At 41.7% G+C, this 10,332-nt stretch overlaps 1 protein-coding gene across 1 annotated transcript; it reads left to right on the forward strand.

Moving 5' to 3' along the window:
• The first annotated feature begins 4,776 nt into the window (after nt 1-4,776).
• Nucleotides 4,777-9,214, forward strand: LOC139025996 (uncharacterized). Its single transcript, XM_070441289.1, has 7 exons — nt 4,777-4,865; nt 6,409-6,486; nt 7,106-7,426; nt 7,542-7,750; nt 7,932-8,264; nt 8,359-8,709; nt 8,997-9,214. The coding sequence occupies exons 3-6, from the start codon at nt 7,386-7,388 to the stop codon at nt 8,511-8,513; spliced, it is 738 nt and encodes a 245-aa protein (XP_070297390.1). The 5' UTR covers nt 4,777-4,865; nt 6,409-6,486; nt 7,106-7,385; the 3' UTR covers nt 8,514-8,709; nt 8,997-9,214.
• Nucleotides 9,215-10,332: the final 1,118 nt, after the last annotated feature.

Consider the following 10,332-nt stretch of genomic DNA (forward strand, 5'->3'; position numbering starts at 1 on the left):
CTTGCCTATTCAAATTGCTTTATATTTATGGATCTGTATGCACTTCATACGCCTTCCACTAGATGTCAACAGGCAGTAGAATGTTGAATGGTGTCAGCTGATGTGAGACCGAATGAGAGCTTTTTGAGTGACAGGTCCGCCCCTAATTTGGCAGTATTCAACTGCGCACAGGACGCCCATATTGTCTTCTGAAATGCGTTAGTATACACGACAAATGCCTCCGTCTCGGATTTTATTGGATACATATGAGAAAAACATTCATAAAGTTTGGATTTTCAAACCGAGTTTGCCAAGTTTTATATACGATTATTGTGGAACTTTGTAATTTTTCTCGTTCAGGTGCGCAAGAGAATGATGACACGTTGCGCTCCACAATGCTAGCCAAGTTATGCTAATTCGACAGAAGAAATGGACCATGATCATAAACAAAACAAACGATTTATTTGTGGAACTAGGACTCCTTGCACTAATTCTGATGGAAGATCACAAAGGTTAAGAAGAATATTTATGATGTTATTTTTCGTATTTTGATGGTATATGTTGGCCTCTCAACAAGGCGGAGAATTGCTGGGCGCGTTCTCAACAATAATTGCATGCTGTAATTTTTTATTAAAAGTTATTTTTTTAATTACACAGCGTTATTAAGGAACCAGTGTATCTTTTCATTCCTGTTACAACATGCTATTTTTTAGTAAACTTTATGATGAGTTTTTCTATGGTTACGCATACGTGACTGTCAAAAAATTATCTCCGGGCCCTGACACAGAGCCCCATTTTCAGAATTTTCACTTCCTATTTGGAAGTTTGCTGCCAAATGAGTTCTGTTTTACTCACAGATATAATTCAAACAGTTTTAGAAACTTCAGAGTGTTTTCTATCCAATAGTAATAATAATATGCATATTGTATGATCTATAACAGAGTACGAGGCCGTTTAATTTGGGCACGATTTTTTCCCAAAGTAAAAACAGCGCCCCCTATTTCCAAGAGAAGCCTCTTGGACCTAGACTTGGCGCTCCAGWACCGCTTGCCATACCAGGCAGTGATGCAACCAGTRAGGATGCTCTCMGTGATGCAGCTGTAGAACCTTTTGAGAATCTYAGGACCCATGTCAAATCTTTTCAGTCTCMTGAGGGGGAATGGGTTCTGTCGTGCCCGCTTCACGACTGTCTTGGTGTGCTTGGACCATGTTAGTTGGTTGATGATGTGGACACCAAGGAATTTGAAGTTCCACTGCAGCCCTGTCGATGAGAATGGGGGCGTGCTCGGTCCTCTTTTTCCTGTAGTCCACAATTATCTTCTTTGTCTTGATCACGGTGAGGGAGAGGTTGTTGTCCTGGCACCACACTGCCAGGTATCTGACCTCCTCCCTATACGCTGTCTCGTTGTTGTAGGTAATCAGGCCTACCATTGTTGTGTCATCGGCAAATTGAATGATGGTGTTGGAGTCGTACCTGGCCGTGCAGTCATAAGTGAACAGGGAGTACAGGAGGGGGCTCAGATTGCACCCGAGGGGCCCCTTTGATGAGGATCAGCGTGGCGGATGTGTTGTTACCCACCCTTACCACCTGGGGGGGGCGGCCCGTCAGAAAGTCCAGGATCCAGTTGCAGAGGTAGGTGTTAAGTCCCAGGGTCCTTAGCTTATTGATGACCTTTGAGGGCACTATGGTGTTGAACGCTGAGCTGTAGTCAACTAAWAGCATTCTCACATAGGTGTTCCTTTGTCCAGGTGGGAAAGGGGAGTGTGGAGGTCAATAGAGATTGCATCATCTCTGGATCTTTTGGGGCGGTATGCAAATTAAGTTGGTCTAGGGTTTCTGGGATGATGGTATTGATGTGAGCCATGACCAGACTTTCAAAGCACTTAATGGCTACAGACGTGAGTGTTACGGGTCGGTAGTCATTTAGGCAGGTTACCTTAGTGTTCTNCAGTCATCCCCTGGAACGAACCAGAGACAGAGTAACAGAGACAGAGTAAGATAGATAGAGAACCACTACCAGACAGGTATTAACCTGCGTGAACTGAAAAGAGTAGGATAGATAGAAACCACTACCAGACAGGTTTTAACCTGCTGAACTGAAAAGAGTAGGGATAGATAAAAAACACTACCAGACAGGTATTAACCTGCTGAACTGAAAAGATAGGATAGATAGAGAACCACTACCAGACAGGTATTAACCCTGTTGAACTGAAAGAGTAGGATAGATAGAGAACCACTACCAGACAGGTATTAAACCTGCTGAACTGAAAAGAGTAGGATAGATAGAGAACCACTACCAGACAGGTATTAACCTGCTGAACTGAAAAGAGTAGGATAGATAGAGAACCACTACCAGACAGGTATTAACCTGCTGAACTGAAAAGAGTAGGATAGATAGAGAACCACTACCAGACAGGTATTAACCTGCTGAACTGAAAGAGAGTAGGATAGATAGAGAACCACTACCAGACCAGGTATTAACCTGCTGAACTGAAAAGAGTAGAATAGATAGAGAACCACTACCAGAAGAGACTGACTATAGGGTAGCCTGTTGGCCAGATAGCCAGTGGGGAGGAAAGAGGAAGACAAGTCACAGCACAGGGGTAACCTAACCAATAATAACTCATACAACATTAATGGCAAAGCAATTCAAAGGCAACTTCCAAGAAACAATGGAACAAGAAAAGAAGAGTCATAAAAGTTAGAGAATTTTGTTAGGATTTATGTTTATGCACTATAGCCTGCTACCATATTGTATGAAATGAATATTGTTTTGTTACCCACAACACACACACAAACATGCAGATGTGTGTGTAGGTGTGTAAAGACTGACCAACAGAGTGACAGGCCATAAAAGCTGTGGTCAATCTGGAGAGGGGAGGGGTGCATATCTCTATGGCCAACCAGGGAGGTTAGGGCACTGATCAATACCAAATAAGGGACTGTTTTGAGTGTAGAATCGGGGAGACACAAGACGGATCTAATCTACCCAACACCAGATGCGGACAGAGGAGAGCACTAAGGGACTTGGGACAAGTCCGAGTGCCAGGATAGGCTGAGCAAAGTTTAAACCACCGCTCAGCCTCTACTGTGATAGGCCAAACAGACGCGTTGGAACTAGTCATCACTGTATAAGAACAGCTGGTTACGTACTTCCTGCCAGTCCCTGTTCTACCCTGTGCGGTGATACAGCGAACCCGTATATACGAAAAATTGCATTTGCCATTTATTGTTTGCGTTAATTAAACATAATTAAATAAAGTTAGCAGACCTTGCTTTTATTTATCCTGATACCGGATTTTTACACGCAGCGCTCACAATTTGCAATATTCTGTATTACCTCCAAGTGGAGGAGGGAGGGGGTATGAATGGGTGTGTGGTGGGTGTGTTCATAGACAACAAAAGGCCTTGAAATGTCAAAATGTCTGTTGTCCCACACAAAATCAATAAAGTTCAAAACACTCATGCAAACTCCCTTTAACTAAAATGTCAAACAGTCCTCATACAGTGCATTATTAGTTTACTGAAGCCCTGAACATGAAGAGAGAGCAGCACTAAGAGAGAACATATTTCACTGAAGAAGGAGATAGAAAGAGAGATGGGCTTAGCTGTTGTGTCCAGTTTGAACGTGTATTTGTCCGTCCGACACAATCCTGGTGTTCGTTTGACAAAAGCTTCAACAATGTTGCTAGTAATCGATGAGATCAGAGGCCAGAACGCTTCCTACTCGTTCAGCATTTGCGCAATAACAAAGGCGATCAACATTAGAAATGTTATAACTAAGCACATTGAAACTAAACAAGACTTTTGTGGAGTTACACAAAGCGTCATAACCGCAGGGCCAATCGAGATCTCCTAACAGCTGGAAGAGCCGTCTTGATTTCCTCTTCCTGAATGCTGCTGCGCTCTTAAAGTGGCAGTGCACAGTGACGGCTCCGTGAAGGAGTTCGTTTATAGTGTTTGTGTGCTTAACTGTTGCTTTGTCAAGTAGCCAGGGATGGTTTTCACCATTCTATCTGATGTATTGTCAGTTTGTAATGTTGTTATAGCTCAACATTAATGAGGACATTATTATTAGGATGGTGCAGTAATGTTGAGATGCCAGTAGGTGGAGCTCTAGTCTAGAACACTGCAGTAATGTTGAGATGCCAGTAGGGAGAGCTCTAGTCTAGAACACTGCAGTAATGTTGAGATGCCAGTAGGGAGAACTCTAGTCTAGAACACTGCAGTAAGGTTGAGATGCCAGTAGGGAGAGCTCTAGTCTAGAACACTGCAGTAATGTTGAGATGCCAGTAGGGAGAACTCTAGTCTAGAACACTGAGTAATGTGTAGATGCCAGTAGGGAGAACTCTAGTCTAGAACACTGGAACCTTCAGTACCACTTTGATGCAGCTGATGAAGGAGTGTAAATTGAATGGGTTTGTAGAATAGAATGAATGACATCATGGAACTGACCAAATGTAAATGGAACTTTGACCTGTTCCATGTAGAACTCAGAGGGACAAGGCAACACATTATAATATATTATAAACATTCAATATAGTAGGCTATAGTAAACATGATTCTGTATTTCATCAATAGAATACATTGGAAACGGGCCACATTTTAAAAAATGTAAAACCCACTCCTCAAATGAAAAATTACAACTAGATATGCAGTCTGTTGTACATTTTCTTTTGAAATACAGTGACCTCCCTTTCTATGTGCTGGTCTGGTCCTTCATGCATGTTAATGACTTTAAGAGGAAGGAAGTTCTGCATCAGCTACTTGTGTCTTAACTACTTTAAATATGTTATCAACCACAGAACTGACACTTACTAGCAGTTTCCACTCACTACCAGTAAGTTGACTCATTGTACAAGACCTCTCCCCTTCACTTCACTCTGTAAGTACTCTTGACAATATCTTTGAAATATAGTTTCTGGTTATTTGTTTTAGTCATAAGTCATATCTTGAGGGTAATGTATCATTTTACTTCTTGTTATGTTTTGAGCTGTGTTTTGGTTGTTACATCAGGGTCAGTATTCATAAAGTGTCTCAGTGTAGGAGTGTTGATCTACATAGTGATGAGATGATTAACCAGGGTAAAATAGAAAAGCAGACAAACATTGTAACAGTGCAGTGTGTGTGTGGTGTGTGTGTGTGTGTGTGTGTGTGTGTGTGTTGTGTGTGTGTGTGTGTGTGTGTGTTGTGGTGTGTGTGTGTGTGTGTGTGTGTGTCTGTCTGTCTGTCTGTCTGTCTGTCTGTCTGTCTGTCTGTCTGTCTGTCTGTCTGTCTGTCTGTCTTGTCTGTCTGTCTGTCTGTCTGTCTGTCTGTCTGTCGTCTGTCTGTCTGCTGTCTGTCTGTCTGCTGGGTGTGTGTCGGGGGGGGTTGTACATTGCTAGACATGACCACCTTGTTGACCTGATAGCCAGCGAGGTGAGACAAGTAGTCTCACCATCATCACACATGTATAAACGTTCCTGTGTAAGGGAAGCTGGTTTGATGTTGATGATTATGTGTTTCCTGTGAGCCAAATACAGCAGATATTGTTGTTGACGGAGGGGGAGGTGCTCATTGTGAATTGGCTGCTCATTTGACGGCTACATGGAGCAGGTCTTTACAGAGAATCTGCTTAAATACCAGCCCCTCGTGGCACCTGGACAGCCTCTCTTCTGTGTCTGTGCTGTGTGTGTGTGTGTGTTGTGTGTGTGTGTGTTGTGTGTGTGTGTGTGTGTGTGTGTGTGTGTGTGTGTGTTGTGTGTGTGTTGTGTGTGTGGTGTCTGTGTGTTGTGTGTGTGTGTGGTGTGTGTGTGTGTGTGTGTGTGTGGTGTGTGTGTGTGTGTGTGTGTGTGTGTGTGTGTGTGTGTGCGCGTGTGTGCGTGTGTGCGCGTGCGCGTGTGCGTGTGTTGTGTGGTGTGTGTGTTTTGTAAGTCATTGCTGTTTAGCCAGCTTGGAGATAGGAGCTATCATTGAACCTGGTGGTCAGTCTTTAGGCTGCTGTACAGCTTGAGGGACTGTAGAGGATTGAACATTTATCCTCCTATATTTGGGTTCTGAGAAAAAAACACTTCAGAACAATCATGAAGAAAATATGTGTTTACAGTTCTACACATCTGTTCAATACGTTATGTTGTTGTTGTTGTCATGATGATGACTATTGTATATATTGAGGAAATTGTTTTTGCATCACGAAAATGTCATCTTAAATAGACAGATGTAGACAGACATGCTACACATCACACACATTACATCACACTAGTGCAATAGACTTACAGACAGACAGTATTCACATAGACAACCATATAGCACAATACAACACAACACAATATGAGCCTGGTTCATTTTCAGTAATGAGGTCCTGTACCCCATGTACAGTTTTATACTTCAATGTATCAGGTGGAGTTATTCACCAGCTATAGAGTGAGTTGTTGTTTATGTTTTCTAAGACTGCAGGGTGGGAGATGCAACAATGGCCTTGAGAACAGCAGGAAGTGTGTTGGTGGTCTTTCTCTGGTCTGTAGCAGGTATGGTCTCATTCATAATGTTTTATTTGCCTTGTATATTAATCTACAGACATTTCTAAAAGGATAAGACTCATATGTTATGCTGGTGTGTTCTGTTAGGTGTCTCCACCATTAAATAGTCATACTTCACACCTCACTGAGTGATGCTTATCTCTGGTTTCCATTCACACTTCTGCACATCAGCAGCAGTAGCAGAATAAGAATGTTGTCAACCACCAGCAGAGTTGGGGTCAATTCCATTTCAATTCCACTCAATTCAGGAAGTAGACTGAAATTCCAATTCCAATTATTTTCAATGCTTTTCAATTAGGAACATTTAGAAATTGTGGAATTGGAATTTGGTTTACTTTCTGAATTGACTGGAATTTAAATGGGATTGACCCCAACTCTGGCAACCAGTGCTTTTTACTTCCATGATGTATATTGAAATGAATACTAGAATGATATAAGGGAATGTACATTTGAGTAGATGGGTCCACAGTATATAGTACAGTATAGTATAGTACAGCTACACACGTTTACATGCATTTGGATGAAATATTGTAATGTCTGTTTTTTATAGTCTTGACGTCACAAATTAAGTTCTCTCATGGTTGAGTCCTGTGACACTGTGTTTCAGGTGTTCTGGGACAATATACTGTGAGGAGTGTCTGTGCCTTAAAGGGGTCATCAGTGGACCTGCGCTGTCCTATTCCCAGTGTGACCCAAGTCACAAGGATAGTCTGGTATTACACATGGTTGAATGGTAAGCCTTATGATCTGAGAAGGGACCCTAATTATGAAGGTCGTGTGAAGTACCATGGAACTACAGAGAAAGACTGCATCCTGAGAATCACAGACCTGAGACAGAGTGACATAGCAACATATTACTTCAGATATAAAACAAACCAGTATTCAGAATGGACATATGGCTCATATGGATTCACTCTCAGTCTCACAGGTACTAAATAAATAGTATAGTACAAGTCAAGTCATTATTACATGTTCTATGAGAACAGTGAAATGGTGGTGACTGACAGACTTCCTCCATTATTGTTTCATATCCTTCCCTTCAGATCTAAAGGTGGAGAGGATAATTACTACAAACTGACCTGTAAAACCACCTGTACTCTGACTGGTAACCCCACATACATCTGGTACAAGAACAGACAACATCTAGATGAGAGCAACTCTCCCCAGTACGAAGACCCAGTCTCCAGTAACTATGAAGACAGCTACTCCTGTGCTGTAAAAGGCCATGAGGATCTCCGCTCTCCTGCAGTGTGTGAGTGGGAGAAAAAGTGTTGATTCAAACACAGTGTTTCACTCTAGCAAAACCAACAGCTCAAATGGTTATGATTTATACTGAAACGACTTGAAATGAACAGTTTACTTCTTTACTTTGCACCGAAGAAACAAGACATGAAAATTTAAAACTATTAACAGAGAGCCTCTTTATGTTTCAGGTGCTCAGGGTCACGACTGCTGGAGTGTGACTTACACCAAGAGGAGAATCTGTGTCTTGAAAGGCTCCACAGTGGACATATCCTGCTCTTACACTCATCCCACTAGTATTATAGAACAAGGTTCATTCTGGTTTACACAAAAACACACTGTAGATCTCAAGTCATATCCAGAGTATGCAAGTCGTGTGGAGTACAATAGAAACACAGAGAACCACCACACCATGACAATAACACACCTGACAGAGAAGGACTCGGCTGAACACAAATTCAGATTACGAACAACAAATAAGGGGAGATTTTCTGGCCTTCCTGGTGTGATGTTGACTGTCACAGGTAATAGTCCACCTACAGTTAGCACTGTAATAGGACAAGTCTAATCACATGACAAGCCTGTCTGGAGTCAAATATGACTGATGTTTCCTCTTAGATATCCTGTTGGAGATGGATCCTACGTCTGTGTCAGAGGGGGAGAGAGTCACACTGAGATGTAGAACCAAATGTACAGTCGGTCTCAACCCCACCTACATCTGGTACAAGAACAGACAACGTCTAACCAACCCAGTCAGCAGTTATAACATCTGATCCTAAACCCAGTCACCATTATAACAGCCTGATCCTAACCCAGTCACCAGTTATAACAGTCTGATCCTAGACCCAGTCATCAGTTATAACAGCCTGATCCTAGACCAAGTCATCAGTGAGGATGCAGGGAACTACTCCTGTGCTGTAGAAGGCTTTGAGAGAATCCTCTCTCCAGAAGAGACTCTCACTGTCAGATGTGAGTACATGGGGTGTTGATATGTCTACAGTGAAAGTCATTGATATCATCTCTCTAATACATGGTTCTACATGTCAGTGTAATATTCTAATCTATACTAATTTCATCATCTCTGTAATACATGGTTCTACATGTCAGTGTAATATACTAATCTATACTAATTTACATCATCTCTGTAATACATGGTCAACATGTCAGTGTAATATACTAATCTATACTAATTTACATAATCTTTGGTGTCTTACATGTTATATGAGTTGTTATTTTTCTGTCATCTTCAACACCAGATGGTCCAAAGAACACCTCAATGTCAGTCAGTCCCTCTGGTGAAATAGTGGAGGGCAGTTCAGTGACTCTGACCTGCAGCAGCGATGCCAACCCACCTGTGGACAAATACACCTGGTACAAGAAGAACGTAACCTCACCAAAAGCATCAGGACAGAGTTACAGCATCACTAACATCATCTCTGAGGACAGAGGAGAATATTACTGTGAGGCCCAGAATGGAAGAGGATCTATGAACTCTACAGCTCTGAGATCATTGTAGCAGGTAAAGTTACATCTTCAATACTTCAATACAAAAATGACAAGGTTTCAAGCTGATCTTAATCATTGTGTTTTGACTGATTACACTTTGGTTTATAATTATGTGTTGGTTTATGATGTCACAAGTATTATAAGATCCCAAAATAGTAACATGTATTGTGTTGATATTCTATAATGTGTTAGATTTTAGATTATAAGAACATGTACTCATGTCATCCATATTTTATTWTAGGGAAACAYWCKTCAGTTGTGACTGCAGCTGTAGGAATCATAGTGGTTGTTCTGGTTCTCATCCTCTGTCTCTCTGGKRTCATGTGGTRCAGGTGAGTGAGATTGCATATGTTTTATATCATTTCACTTCAGTCATTGTAAATTTGAATTTGTTCTTAACTAACTTGCCTAGTTAAATAAAGGTGCATTTAAAAGAAAAAAAGTTACTTAATTTCTTAATTGATTGATTGATATCTTCATACATTAATTAATGCACAAAACAGGAAGAAGGTCTCCACATCCACCTCCAACACAAGAGACACAGCAGATGATGGACAGGTGAGTCTGTTGGAATCAGAAGATGACTGTGTATGTTTTGTGGAACATTTCCACTCCTCATGTTGTCTGTCCTCTCCCTCCATCAGGGAGACTCTAGTCCAGTGTATGACAACATCTCAGGCACGGTCATGACCTCTACTGCAGCACAGACAGCAGCCACAGACGACCAGGATGATGTTCACTACGACAGCGTCCACTTCTCTCGTTCCAAAAACCAGGAAGTGCCTCTGTACTCCACCGTCCAAGTGCCTCAACCACAGAAACAGGACCAAGATGTCCAATACACTGCTGTGAAATTCAACCTACCCAGTTCTGCCACCCAGTAAGCATATTCTGCCATTACAACAACATAGAGTCTAGACTATATAGAACATTGTGAACACACAGACAGCATCAAGGTCATTCATATTCTGCTGCTTATTGGAGGAGAGGACAATGATGTCATTAAAATAAGCNCTGCTGCTTATTGGAGGAGAGGACAATGATGTCATTAAAATAAGCAAAACAGTTGACCCCTAGTGACCCCTC

Source organism: Salvelinus sp. IW2-2015, unplaced genomic scaffold (assembly GCF_002910315.2).
Source record: "Salvelinus sp. IW2-2015 unplaced genomic scaffold, ASM291031v2 Un_scaffold3708, whole genome shotgun sequence".
Classification (NCBI taxonomy): Eukaryota; Metazoa; Chordata; class Actinopteri; order Salmoniformes; family Salmonidae; genus Salvelinus; species Salvelinus sp. IW2-2015.

Excerpts from the sequence above, each read along its gene's own strand:
- LOC139025996 (XM_070441289.1), top strand. The coding sequence starts at position 7,386 with ATGGACATATGGCTCATATGGATTCACTCTCAGTCTCACAG. Across the intron at positions 7,427-7,541 it reads ATTCACTCTCAGTCTCACAG|ATCTAAAGGTGGAGAGGATA; the intron begins GTACTAAATAAA and ends CCTTCCCTTCAG. Across the intron at positions 7,751-7,931 it reads TCTCCGCTCTCCTGCAGTGT|GTGCTCAGGGTCACGACTGC; the intron begins GTGAGTGGGAGA and ends TTTATGTTTCAG.